Below are 13,679 nucleotides of genomic sequence, written 5' to 3' on the forward strand. Positions count from 1 at the left end.
AAAAGATTTTGGGAGTAAAAGGAAGCAAATCGAAATTTACTTCAAGGGATGATGCCCTTTTCCCCAACCTAATGGACCACTATTTCCCCCAAAAGCCACCGGTATTTACCTAAAGTGGTTAAACACCCTAGAAACTATTGAAGAAGAAGAAGAAGAAGAAGAAGAAGAAGAAGAAGAAGAAGAAGAAGAAGAAGAAGAAGAAGAAGAAGAAGAAGAAGAAGAAGAAGAAGAAGGGGAGAGAGTGGGATGAGAAAATGTGAGGAAAAGAGGAAGTATGTGAGGGTTTTTATAGGTGGTATAAGGTATGTAACACTTAATGTGGTCCAAAAACGTGGTCAAATGTGAAGGAAAACGTGCAAAAACGAGTCAGGACCATTGACTACCGTCCAAGAAACGTTTGTGCTTCAGTTTTTAGCATTGGCCACCTTGCGCAAGTTAACTCGCGCACAGCTTATAAGGCGCGTGACTTAAGTCACGCATAGCTTATATGGTGCGTTAGTTATGTCACGCAGCGTGACTTAACTAACTCAATAAATTTTTTATAATAAAGTAAATAAAATAAATTTGAATAAAGTAAATAAATTAAATTAGAATAAAATAAATTAGAATAAAGTAAATAAAATTTTAGAATAAAGTCAATAAAATAAAAATGCGATTGCGTGAAATCGAATAAATATTGCGATACCATGAATTTGATTCAATATTGCGATAACATGAATTCGAATAAAAATTGTGATAGCGTGAATTCAAATAAAAATTCGAATTAAGGTTTCGTTACATTACATAAACGCCATGTATGTCAACAATTACACTACATTCCGGAATGTACCTTCCAACTGCAACAATTATCTTACCATTGAATGGGGCAAATTCAAACTTGCTAATCAGCAGGACTCCAACATACGATCAACATCTTGAATGATGGTATTCAAGTGCCAACGAAATGAGGTCCATTCCTTGACACTTGAATACCATCGTTCAAGATGCTCATCGAATGTTGGAGTCATGCCGATTAACAAGTTTGAATTGCCTCATCCAGTGTAAGACAATTGTTGCAGTTGGAATGTGCATTCAAACTACAACAATTGTCTTACCTCTGAAATGGGGTAAGTTCAAACTAGCCAAACAACAGGACTCAAGCATTTCGCTCGACATTCATGCTTTCCTTTGAAAAGAATAAATTTTTGTTAGGCTTGATTTAGATGAAGGTATTCAAGTGCCACCGAAATGATGTCCATTCCTTGACACTTGAATACCATCGTTCAAGATGCTCATCGAATGTTGGAGTCATGCCGATTAACAAGTTTGAATTGCCTCATCCAGTGTAAGACAATTGTTGCAGTTGGAATGTGCATTCCAACTACAACAATTGTCTTACCTCTGAAATGGGGTAAGTTCAAACTAGCCAAACAACAGGACTCAAACATTTCGCTCGACATTCATGCTTTCCTTTGAAAAGAATAAATTTTTGTTAGGCTTGATTTAGATGAAGGTATTCAAGTGCCACCGAAATGATTTACATCCCTAATTACGGTGAAATTCTCTCGATGACCTTAATGACATTTCACTCATTTCTCTTGAAACTCCTACTATAAATAAAGAGAAACAGTTGCTTCTAACGTATAATTATTTTACCCGTTTTGAATTAACTACTTTTTTATGATCGAGTAACATTTTTAACAAATATTTTTTTAGTTATAGAGAAATGTTAACGAATGGTTCAAACATTTTTTATGAAAATACATGTAATCAATAGATTAAAAATAAAAATATTTATCATATTTAAAGAATAATTACTTATTTTGAAATACTTTAGTACCCTAGAGGTACCGTTAACCTGACCTTTGTAATATCATCATATTATTATTTAAGGGCAAATATGTATATTTCGACTATATCTTACAATCTCATTTTTCCATTTAACCAAACTATTCCAGCATTGTTTAAAAGCGGTCAACGAGCCCTTCTTTGTATGTTAAGTCCCGATTTCCATCATATTTTTCATCGCCATTGCTTCTTCCAGCTACCTCAAGCCACCAATAATACTCAACTACCACAATGCTACACTCTCACTTTCCACTCAAATCATCACAAACTCTAACAGAAAACAGTTTTCAACAATGACTCTCTCTTCTCACCGCCTCCTCCCACATTCTTTCTCCTTCACCACCACTGCTCCCGCCACCTTCTTTCCAACTCCAAACCAAACTCCGAACCTCAACTCCTTCGGACTTCACCGCTTCAGATCCTTCACAACACGAAATATCCACCCGTTTCTTCTCAAAGCCATTGAATCCGAAGGTAATATGCAGAAACGTGTCTTCAGCGGCAATCTCAATTTTGACTCTCTTCTTTCGGCGATGGAATTATCATGCTTGATTTCATCCGCGATTGTATCGATAGTTTTGGCGGGAAATGGATCGAAGAATTGGTTGTTGAATGTGAGTGGTAACAGAATTAGTGTTGTGTGGGGAGTTTTGACACTGGTGAGTGGTGTTGTGGTTGGTGCGTGGATACGGACGCGGCAATGGAGGAGAATAAGTAGAGAAAATATGAAAGGTGGATTGGTAGAGAGGATTGAAAGTTTGGAGAAAGAATTGAGGAGCCATGTGAGAGTTATCAGGGTTTTGTCGAGGCATGCTGAGAAATTGGGGAAAAGGTTTCGTGGTAATCGCTACGCTTTGAAGGATCGCATCATTCAGGTAATAATCTTTCTCTTCTTGTTAGGTTCTTGTGAAACTCAAGCTATGGTAATATACTAGTATTTTTACATTCACTGAAATATGAATATTAATATTTACAAATTTGTTGTAATTTTTTTTTTTAAAGATTGTAAAAATTAATTTAACTACTACAATTTTTTTAATAGTAATACTAGTTAAGTAGAATAAATCCATATAGATATTAAAATAAAGGGTTGTGTTAACCGGTGCCCTGGGGCACTGGTTAAGGTATCTAAAAAAGGATATATTAAATATAAAAAGACACTTTTTTGACTTTTGAAACCTTGATTACACAATTTTCAATGCAAAAGTTTCTACATTTGTTTCCTTAACCAGTGCTCGGGGGCCGGTTAACATTTTCCTAAAATATATTTAATACTTTGGTATTTTTTAGAATTTTATGAAACTTAAAATTTGGCTATTTTTATTTTTGAAAAACCTCCCTTTTCATTGCGAGTTTCAATAACGGGGAATTAGTCACTTTAGTCCCTGACTCTTTTGAAAAACCTTCCTATTCAGGGACTAAACTGACTAATCTCCCTTCAATAAATTAATTAAGAAATTACGGTCAACATTATAAAATTGGAGAAACAAAGATAGTTTAAAGTGCGAAATGATAAATTGGAAAAACAAAGATAGTTTAAAATTCGGATTTGGACCCAATGTTATTTGTAAAGGGTTTTCTTTTTTAAATAAATTCCATAATGTTTCTTTGTTTTTTATAAACAAAGATTATCCTTCCGTGCAATTGCACATTGAGACTAATCTTTCAAGATAATGAGATTCACTTGTATGATCAACATTTCATAACATATTTTTTCATACATATTAGTTAGAGATATAATTAATGCCTAAATGATTAAGAAACTTAAACCTTCATCACTTGTGTTACGAGTTGGTACAATTTTCTCTTTTGATTTCAACTTTTTTTTACTTCTTCCCACCCATTTGTCTCTACTAATAAACAACACAACTCCTTGTAAAGTACTGGTATACCGAGTAACATGACACATTTATTTGGTTAAAGAAGTAAGAAAAGGCAAGTAAATGTATGTATACGGTTTACAATTATATTTTTTCAAAGTAAACCTACTATATTGTGCCGATTAGCCATAGAAATACTCACAATCTCCCCGGTTTATTTGCTCTCATTTTATTTGAGTGACTGATTGATAGTTAAAGACTTCTAATTACTTATTAGCATAGTAATGGATAAAAAATCCGGCTATACATATAATGAAGTTCTAATTCTTTCTCTGTTTCTTGAAGTCTGCGGCTCAAGCACAGAAGAACTCCGAGGCTACAAGAGCTCTAGCAATGCAATCTGAAATATTGGAGAAGGAGCTTCGTGAAATTCAAAAAGTTTTACTAGCAATGCAGGTAATCATCCCTCCAAAACAGGTTATTTAACCTCTGCGCATCTCATAGTATTTAAAACTGAATGAAATTCGTAGTGATTTAATATAGCTATTGTTTACTTAGCTTACGCTGCGAGTGTATTCAATTACTCATAGTAGTGTTATATGTGTAATGTGGCTCTCTCCTAATATATTTCGTGGCCATTTTGCTTTCTAAAGTAACCTTGCAAATGTTTTATTTCTTGTTGGTCCGGGATGAAAAAAGAGTCAAAGGAACCATCAAATTTGACTTGATTGTATCTGTACATTCGTGCAGGAACAACAGCAAAAACAACTTGATCTGATTCTCTCGCTTGGGAAGTCTGGTAAGCTGTGGGAAAACCAATTCCAAAGTCGTGGAGAGCAAGATACATTAGAAACTAAAAATTCAGCTGAGGATGAAGTAAAGCATGTGGAAGACCGCCCAATCTGAAGTTTGGGTTGAGTCAAGGGAGGAAAATTCATGAAATTTCTAAGTGGCAAATCTTGGTGCCATATTCTTTCTTCCTGTCTACATTGAATTGTTGATAACTCAATTTTTTTTTTCTCAGAGTTCATAGTGTTTGCTGTGGATATAGGTTAGGAGAAATTACTAGTAACAATTGGTTAGGACAGTATCAATTGGTTCTTGTGCATTGACTTCTGAGTCAAGTTTTGTAAATTTCAGCTTCAAAATAAATTCTAAAAACTCATGTTGTGTGGCTGATGCCTATTGCCAATAATATGAGCCCCGTTTACACTATTTTCAATCCTCTTTGATGGTTCTGCATACCACATCTTATTCAACTAACCTTCTACTACTATAGTACATTGTTTTGTTTGGGCACTTCTAATACAGTGGTAAATACCAATAATTTTGGATGCATATGGAGAATTATTACTTTTTTACAAGAATTTTTATAAGCTGAGCCCCCATTTTGCTTCATTAGATATAATTAATAATAAAAAAAATAGAATCAACAATCTAAAATTTAATTATATGGGAAAAATCTAACTAGTTTTTAAGAAATGATTTTATTATGATGAATACCTCAAAGAAGCAATTACTTTGATGGTTCTTCATTAACTATCAAAATACTCTTTCAACCTAAAATTTAATTTTAATTATGAGTTACAAAGATATTTGTATCCAAATAAATTAAAAAAAAAAAAACATTTTCAAAAGTGTTGAAAAGATTCATTTAACAAAAATAAAAATAAACAACATTTTTATACTACTTATACAGAAGCAATTATTGGAGTATATTTTTTTTGGAGAAAAAAACTGAACCATAATACTTGTATCAATTTTTGCACATATTTGAGAAACGTCGTCGCGCTGGTTGGTTGTGTGAGGGTTAAACTAGAATGGAAGAGCTACGGAAACTGGAGAAGGTACAACGCATGGTTTCATTCATGGATTCTCACGGCGTTTCAGTTTCAAACTCCGATCATCACTGTAACCGCTTCCTAGCTAATTTCATGCTCTTTCTGTTAGAACCTTGCGGTGACCTCGCCATCGACGACAAATGCTGCTTAATTTCCGAGCTTATGCCTAGGGTCAGTAACTTCACCACTCCCTCACTGTCACTCTATTTGCATCCTGTTTTGAATTTTGATTATAGCGTTTGATAATCGATTCGATATTTTCTTTGCAGATTTCTTCTCCGTTTGTTGAGGATGCGTATCAACAAGTTGTTGCAGAACAAGAGAGTAATGGTAATTTCATTTTTAATTTTGTAGCCGCTCATTAATTTATGCTTATTTTCTATTTAGGCGAACATTTAGGCTCTCTTTGGATAAACAGCTTATGCCAAATTCCCACAAATGGAATGAGAAGTGGGTCCATGTAAATGATCGAGACCTGATTCGACATTGTTGTTTACTCTGATCCGGTCGAGGTGGTTTTCGTTTACCAGCGCGTAGGCGGTCTAAGTTCCTATGATTTCCGGCAGTTGCAATGGCTTCTTTATTTCTTCATGTTCAAAAAAACAAGATTTTTTAGATACCGGCAAAAATGATAAACGCTTACATATAAGCTAGTTCTAGAGCTAAAGATAAAGTAAGCTGAAAATAGTTTATGAATATGTTATAAGCTGTTATTATAAGTTCTCTCAAACAGTCTCATGAAACTTATTCCAGAGATAAGTTCAAATAAGTCAATCCAAGCCTGCCCTTAGAATCGTTTAAATCTATGTTTTGATGTTGAAATGGGATAGGTGTGTAGAAGAAGATATAGAAAAGTGAAAATAAGGGAAGGGAGTAAAAGATGAAGCTAACGAGTTTTCTTTGTTTGTTTAAAATCATCTTATATTGGGACAACTTTGGAATGCTTATGAAAATGTACCGAGAGTTTTGAAGGATCGTATAGAAATCCCTCATTTTCTCCTTCTCCTTTTAATAAAGAGTATCGTCTAGTCCCCCAAGGTGTAGCTCAAGTGGTTGAACTTGGACCTGACTACTAACACAACTTACTAACAACTAACAAGTATTATTTACCTATAAAAAACCTTTCTATCAGAAGGAGGAACTTTGACATTGATGTAATCACCACTTACCAGGAATATTAATCATTTCAAATCAAATAAATAAAACTAAGGGAGGTTGTTCAAATCCATAGGTTCTTATTCTCAGGAACGATGTTCTCGAGAATATTATTCACAAATATATTTGGTAAGTACTTGCTATTTTTATAATGTTTTGAAAATTTATTTGGTTGAAAAACAGAGAACATGTGGTAGAATGAGGTGGAAATTGGAAGTTATAAATGGTTTAGTTTTAAAATAACTTCTAGTCATATGACAATGTATGATTTCCACCCTTTTAACATTTCGATAAAAGGTGGGGAAACATGGGTAAAATACAATCCACCTAGGAATATTTTTAGAGCTTGTATTGCACATCGAAATATTACATTCTCAAACTTGTGTTTGCGAGTATATCTTGAAACAAACACACTCGAACTCTTGCTTTTCCCTCTCCACCATTCCACAATATCCTAGACAAGTAGATGTAACTATTGGAGGTATTATCCAGGTCTTTTTTTTTTTTTTTTTGATGAGATGTGATAATACTTTATTTTCTATCTCTCCCAACTTCCTGGAACTGAAAAGATAGTAGGTACAACAAATTTGTAACTGTGTGTGGTGGGGGAGAAATTTTTCTGTGCTACTGTAGAATGTCTGTCTTTGACTCAAATATGAAATACCAACACCTGGCATGCATAATTGGTTATTCCTGATTTAAAACATTTTTTAGGGAAACGAGAAAAAAACTACAAGATATACTGAAGAGAAATACTGTTCTAAGGAGGAGTATTGATAATATGTTCATGGTGGGGGCGGGAATCACGTGCCGTTCACTGCTGTCTTTACCATTGCGCATATCAATATTCAAATATCACATTTCATGGTTTTCATTCTTATGTTTTGTTGCTTGTTATTAATTTTTTGATTTTTCACTTTCCTTAGGTTTCGAACAAAATCTTGTTGGAAATGCATTTCATAGTTGCAGTCAGATGAAAAATAATAATTTATTGCATGGATATAATGAAAACATAGCCATGATCGGGCTGGATTCCATGCAAAAGGCAAATTCTACCCTTGAGGATTTTGTAAGTATATATTCCAAGAGTATTTTCTTTGATATGCTCATGATATTCTGCTACAATACTCATCACTTGGTGATTAATTGGGAAAAAATGTGCTAGTAGTTGCATATCGAGTTGTAAGTCTGTGACAGCCTAAAAATGGTTGGTCACAGTGGATGTGGGCTGTGATCCCCAACAAAATTTACTTGCAAACTTAGAGTTTAGAAACCTACAGTTATCTTTCTCGAGGAGGGGGAGGGGATTTACCTGACCACCGTCTTCGACCCAATAGTATGTCTATCACAACAACTATGGTGGTGAGGATGCTTAGTCAAAGATTAAAGAAAGCAATGTGGAAATCTTAGAACCCGTAAATAAATTTGATCGGTATCCTAAGAATCCCTGTCTAACTCCCTTATTTACCATATTGATTAATGGATGAATAAAGTGCCTTGCTTGCTTCTTTCTACAGAAAATTAAAACAAGAGTAGTTTGGTAGAAGGCTTGATACAATTTAACAAATGTGCCAAGCCACCTGAAACCTGCTTTGTGATTCCAATGTTGATGTGAGCTTTTTTTCAGTGCAGATCATATTTTATGTTTCATGGATTGGATGTAAGCAAGCCACAATCGATCTTCAAATTCTTACCTATTCTTTCATTCACAGAGAGCTATATTTATCAGGTACATGCTAGATTGGTGTCATTCAATTCGTTGACCCTTTCATTCCTAAAACTGGTTCTACTGTATGTGTGTCTAGAAGGCAAAGAGAGATTAGTGTACCTCAAGCTAGATTGAAGGCAAGGCAAGTTTAAGAAACTAGGTGACCTTTTTAAAGATGCACTAAATATGACATCGCTTACAAGGACTAACATTGTTTTAGCAATTGAGATGATGGATATGCAGTGCTAATCTGTTGTTAATAGTCAAGTAATATCTTTTGACTAGAAAAGTAATGATGATAACCGGTATAAGCTTATACGACTATTTGTTTCTTAAGCTTGGCCTGTGTAAGGAGCATAACTCCAACTGCCAAAATAACACGAATTGTCATCCCTGAACAGTTTTTGCGCAATGTGCATGCTTGATGCATCCCTTCACCAATATGTGTTTGCTGGTGCTTGATGTTTGTCCTGGGTGGTGGTGGAAGCACCGACCTCACTTTAGCCACAAATTATTTGTGTCAACAAACTCATCTCAGAAAAGTCAAAGGCCAAGTGAACTCAGCCCACATTTCCCACTGAAAGCAATCAAATTTCTTTGACATCACTACCATCAAGACACTCACATTTCTATGCACTTGTTTCAGTGTTTCAGAGTGTGATTACTTGGCCTTTTAGTTTGTTGAGGTGAGATTCTTGACTCAATGATACATTTAGGTGATAGATGAGGGTGGCGTGGGCCATTTTTTCGGCTTAAAAGCATATCTTTTAAGAAAAACTTTGTTCATAATTCTTTCTTACTACCCTAGAGTTCAACAAATGTACTTTAACAGTAAGTATGAAATATGCAAAAGTTCCTATTTCTGCTGAAAATTTGTAGCTGTTATCATGCAGTTGGATAAAATGAACGAGAATTTGCTGCAAACACCAACAAGGAAAGATGAGGTGATTGATCACATTTAAAGTGGCAATTCAAATCTTCATTTTTTAAGTAATAAATTTCAACTTATATAATTTTAATTTGCATGTAGAAAGCAACACAAAATTTGGTTTCTTGTTTCTCGACTGACCCATTTGGACCACTTGTGACTATTTTTGAACAAAGGGGTCTTTTGACTGAAAGGTATTATTCTGAATTTATTACCATACCTTTCTTGGGAGTAAGTCAGGTTGAGCTTAATTTGGTCCTTTGTTCTTTTTAATTGTTGAGCTAAGGATAACTGAAGAACTTAGACACGGGGAAGAGTATTGGGCCCTTGAAAGAAAGCTCTGTCATGCACTGATAAACGAAGAAGAGGTATACATAGTTCATGTACTCTTTTCATTCTCTTCAGAGAATGTATATACAGAGTGAAATCCTTCTCAATGTTCCTTGTTTGAAATCTAATGATTAATTTGCTATTCAGATTCTTATTGATGATGTGATGAAGGCTATTCATTTAAAGTCTTTTGATTATCGAGTGCTGAATCTTCTTCTCTATCAACTGCAAGGAGCTAAGGTACACGAATAATAGGCTAAAAAAATGACGGCAACATAAATTTATGTATAAAGCGACATAAAAATTATTAGCTAAATATACTTCATGAGGATAATTCTATTCTTCTGAATCTGGTTTGAAGGCCGAGGAGTTGCATATGGAGTTTCTTTCAATTTCAGAGTTCTTGGTGGAAGTTTCTGATGATCTGTAAGTACTATTTTTTGTTTCAGATGGTGCTGAATACCATGATATCTCATGCACAAATTCACATGGGTAGAATTTTGGAGTTGCTTCTATCATGGTGCCTATTTTTTAATAATATTTCAAAGCTTAGGTGTTCCGTAAATTCATCAGCAATTATGTGTTAAACTTTTTTTCTGTCCCTTTTTTAAGTCAAAGAATACATTCAGAAGTAAATAAATGGTTGCATTATAATTTATAACAATTACTTATGTTTTGCGTTCTTTTATCTCGAAAGCTGTGCTTTCTACTTTTGGAGTAATGAAGACATTTACCAAACTGACGATAATAAATATATAAAATTAATTTGTATTAAAAAGATAATTCCAACATCCAATACAAGAAAGTTTATAGTTGAGCGACAAGGTGGTTTGGTTGTGGAAGAGAGGTTGGAGTGATATGGAGGTCACAGGTCCAACTCTTCAACTCCCCCAGGAAAGTTTATTAGAATCCTACTTTTTTATATGTAGTTGTCCGACATCATTTCTTTCTTCTGTAACTTTTGAAAGTTGCTTCCCGTACATTTCAATTAAAACAAAACTCATCTTTAATTCTGTTGTTGCTTCTCAGTTTCATTTCTGTAACTAAACAAACATATATAGATTTCACTTTTACTGTAGCATATTTCAGTTTTGTAATTTCATTCAACATAATTGTTTGGGTGAAAATTTTGCAGGTATGACTATGAGGTGAGTTCAATGATGTGTAACCACCAGCTGTCAAAATGTTGTCTGAATCTTAGTTTGACTAAAAGCTGTTCTGCAGGATGATGTTTTAGAAAATAATTTCAACGTTTTGCGCATGTTTATCAGAATATATGGAGCTTCAACTGCCCCTTCTATGTTGGTATGTCAAACTGGCTACAAGGGTATCTAATTTACATGTGGGCTGTCTCATGTTCTCTCTAAATCTGTTGGTCAGCTGGTATATTTCTGGTTACAACTTCAAAAGTATCAATTGAACCATGCTAATTTTTATTAGTGGGGAGATTGATATCTACCTTTTATTAAAATTAGATAAGTGAAAGTGATAGCAATACAGTCTTTAAGGCTCTCTTTTCAAAGAACTCTTACTATATTAGGGCTGTGTTTGGTAACACAAAAAAGCTAGCTTATAGCTTCTTGGATTAGCTTATAAGCTTGTTGGTTGAAAACGTGATGTGTTTGGTAACAAGCTTTTCTCACGAGCTTATAGCTTTATTTGAAAAGCTATTTCAAGTAGCTTTTGAGCTTATAGCTGGTAGCTTTTTATATTTTCTTCCAATTTTAACCCTATTAATTTAAATTAATTATTTTTTTATAAAACAACTACCCCATGTTCATGTTTATAACTGCCACGTTTTTCCCATAAAAAAAAAAACTGCCACTCTTTTTTTTAAGGAACGTTTTATATATATGTATTTTTTTTTAAAGAAATGCTATATATATTGTTATAACTTATAACTAGCCTATTGTACACCAAATAATAAATAACTGGCCCGTTGTAAAATTTTATATATTCTAGCTGACATTTTGTTTCCACCTTCCTCTTATTTTTGAAATTCATAGAAGCAGAGGTCAAAATTATCGGTTAAATTTCTTTGAGGATTAAAAGTCGAAGGAAATTTTTATGGAGATTAAGACCAAAAGTTTGAATATTTATTGCGAACAAAAACATATTTAACTATATATTAAAATATTAAAAAATAAATACATTAGAAAAAATGTGTGTGTGTGTTATCTATCAGCCACTTCAAAAATTAATTTTACCAAACACATTATTTTTAATAAGCGAGCTTTTCAGCTATAAACTATCAGCTATCAGCTAGCTTTTCAACTATCAGCTAGCTTATAGCTTATTTTTACCAAACAGAGCCATGATTTTCCCTGGTAGTTCCCACTATTGAATGGGCCAAATCATTTAGTGAGACCGGTGTGAGATTTTTCATCGAAAAACAAATTGTTATAAAAATGTGCAAGAGTCTGAGCAAACGTATCGCATAAAATCGTATCTTCTTTTATTTGTTCATTTGCAGTCAAAGTGTTAGTGTTATAGACGTCCGATATTTGTCAGCTTTCATCTATTCTTATTGGATTGTTGAACTAAAAGGCCTAATAAAAACAATATTTTTACTTCTTTGTTTGTTTTACGCAAAATATGACTGTTTATCATTTATCAAAGATTTTCAAATTTATCACTACTCCTTCCACTCCACCCCACCCATCATGTACATATTGAATCTTGCAATAACACCATTTTCTTAGAGGTCTCTGGCATTTGTCACCTATCCTGAGAAAGAAAGAAAAGTTACAGTTTAATGTTTGTGAAAGTTTTGCACAATCGCAAAATATTACTTATTTGCCTACATGGATCACTTTGTTTTATTCCTCTATTAAAATTCATCAAAATATAGTAACTATATAATATATGTTAATGTAGCGTCTTTATGATATTATTATGTCAAATTTTCAATTTTAGGCAAAGTGCATTACTGAGGCTGAAAATAAGTACACAAGTCTACTGGAATTACTGGAACCAAAGTTATCTCTGAGCTACCAGAAAAGATGTGCCGAAGCCACTGAAGAAGGTAATTTGTTAGATTCAGTCAAGGCATTTCAGTAGTATGATTAGATCTTAAACTGTGCTCCACCAAATTCTGCAGGTGGAAAGGTATCAGAGCACCCTCTTGGTACATGGTGTATTCCAACTGTGATTCAAGATGAGGAATTGTATAGATCAAACTTGAAATCAGATACTTCGTAAATACTTGATCTGTGTCAGAGGTAATCGTATCAATTTTAGTGTTTCCATTTCAAGTGTCTTGGCCATATGCCGATGATAGAGGGCTGGAGTTGAATTCGGAAAGAAAAATCAAATATTAACTGTGCAATGGCCAGTGAAATAATGAAAGTGAAACCGTTTCTGATCCAATTATGATTGGTCAAGACTTTCATGACAATTTTCACGTAGTTCTTATAGTCAATTGCAAATTCAGAAATGTGTATTTGGAATATTGTTTTTCTTCTGCTGGCGTGAAACATAGATTTTTTTAATATAAATATTAATCCATGTAGATTGCGAAGACTAGGAATGGCACATGAATATGATACATATATTTACCTAATTCATGCAAATTTGAATATTTATAAAATGGGATAGGATCAAATGACACCATGGTGTCAAACTAAATTTGACACCAAATCTTAACCATCTATTTTAATTAAATCTAAGGCTAGAAATTACTTGGTGTATATGCTCTCTAATTCCTTTTTTGGAGAAGCAAAACAAATCTTTTTCATTCATTACAAGATCATTTATTTCTTTCATCTTTCTTTTGAATATATTGCTTTCTATTGTTTTACGATGATGAAAATTAATCAAGTTTTAACCACTTAGCATCAACTTAAGAAAATGGGATTTCCATCCTCTCAATTCATTTAGAAAATGGTTCGATTAAAAAACTCAGGTATTTTGTGGGCCAAGTAAATCACATTTAATTTGAAATTCCAATGTTAGCAATTTAATTTTATAATATGAACATCCTTTATTTATTGACCTTTTGTTTAATATATTCTGTGTAATTGAGCTTGTTGTCATATAATGAATTTTTGAGTTACTAGAGAGATGCTTGA

The 13,679-nt window shown here is 33.6% G+C and overlaps 2 protein-coding genes across 4 annotated transcripts; both read left to right on the forward strand.

Moving 5' to 3' along the window:
* The first annotated feature begins 1,951 nt into the window (after positions 1–1,951).
* Positions 1,952–4,862, forward strand: LOC146941017 (uncharacterized). The gene is made up of 3 exons (XM_085754808.1): positions 1,952–2,702; positions 3,993–4,103; positions 4,398–4,862. Exons 1-3 carry the CDS (start codon positions 2,121–2,123, stop codon positions 4,551–4,553), a joined length of 849 nt encoding a protein of 282 aa, XP_085610934.1. The 5' UTR covers positions 1,952–2,120; the 3' UTR covers positions 4,554–4,862.
* A 563-nt stretch (positions 4,863–5,425) lies between these two features.
* LOC146941018 (ATP synthase subunit B) lies at positions 5,426–13,115 on the forward strand. 3 transcript variants are annotated; one of them, XM_085754812.1, is made up of 14 exons: positions 5,426–5,494; positions 5,598–5,659; positions 5,758–5,818; positions 7,570–7,712; positions 8,271–8,372; positions 9,245–9,295; positions 9,382–9,473; positions 9,566–9,647; positions 9,757–9,849; positions 9,971–10,035; positions 10,745–10,757; positions 10,834–10,914; positions 12,526–12,634; positions 12,710–13,115. In XM_085754812.1, the coding sequence occupies exons 2-14, from the start codon at positions 5,651–5,653 to the stop codon at positions 12,808–12,810; spliced, it is 1,002 nt and encodes a 333-aa protein (XP_085610938.1). In that variant the 5' UTR covers positions 5,426–5,494; positions 5,598–5,650; the 3' UTR covers positions 12,811–13,115. The 3 variants fall into 3 exon arrangements, with proteins under 3 accessions (XP_085610938.1, XP_085610936.1, XP_085610937.1); XM_085754810.1 differs by having other exon boundaries at positions 5,426–5,659; XM_085754811.1 differs by lacking the exon at positions 8,271–8,372 and having other exon boundaries at positions 5,426–5,659.
* Positions 13,116–13,679: the final 564 nt, after the last annotated feature.

Source organism: Medicago sativa, chromosome 3 (assembly GCF_051527215.1).
Source record: "Medicago sativa cultivar Bolivia chromosome 3, Bolivia_mono, whole genome shotgun sequence".
Lineage (NCBI taxonomy): Eukaryota > Viridiplantae > Streptophyta > Magnoliopsida > Fabales > Fabaceae > Medicago > Medicago sativa.

What these genes read in the sequence shown, in the direction of transcription:
- LOC146941018 (XM_085754810.1), top strand. Translation starts at nt 5,468, where the DNA reads ATGGAAGAGCTACGGAAACTGGAGAAGGTACAACGCATGGTTTCATTC. An exon ending in ATTCTACCCTTGAGGATTTT is followed by an intron (nt 7,713 to 8,270) that starts GTAAGTATATAT and finishes GCTTTTTTTCAG; the next exon opens with TGCAGATCATATTTTATGTT. An exon ending in TGCCGAAGCCACTGAAGAAG is followed by an intron (nt 12,635 to 12,709) that starts GTAATTTGTTAG and finishes CAAATTCTGCAG; the next exon opens with GTGGAAAGGTATCAGAGCAC.
- LOC146941017 (XM_085754808.1), top strand. Translation starts at nt 2,121, where the DNA reads ATGACTCTCTCTTCTCACCGCCTCCTCCCACATTCTTTCTCCTTCACC. An exon ending in TGAAGGATCGCATCATTCAG is followed by an intron (nt 2,703 to 3,992) that starts GTAATAATCTTT and finishes TGTTTCTTGAAG; the next exon opens with TCTGCGGCTCAAGCACAGAA. An exon ending in AAGTTTTACTAGCAATGCAG is followed by an intron (nt 4,104 to 4,397) that starts GTAATCATCCCT and finishes ACATTCGTGCAG; the next exon opens with GAACAACAGCAAAAACAACT.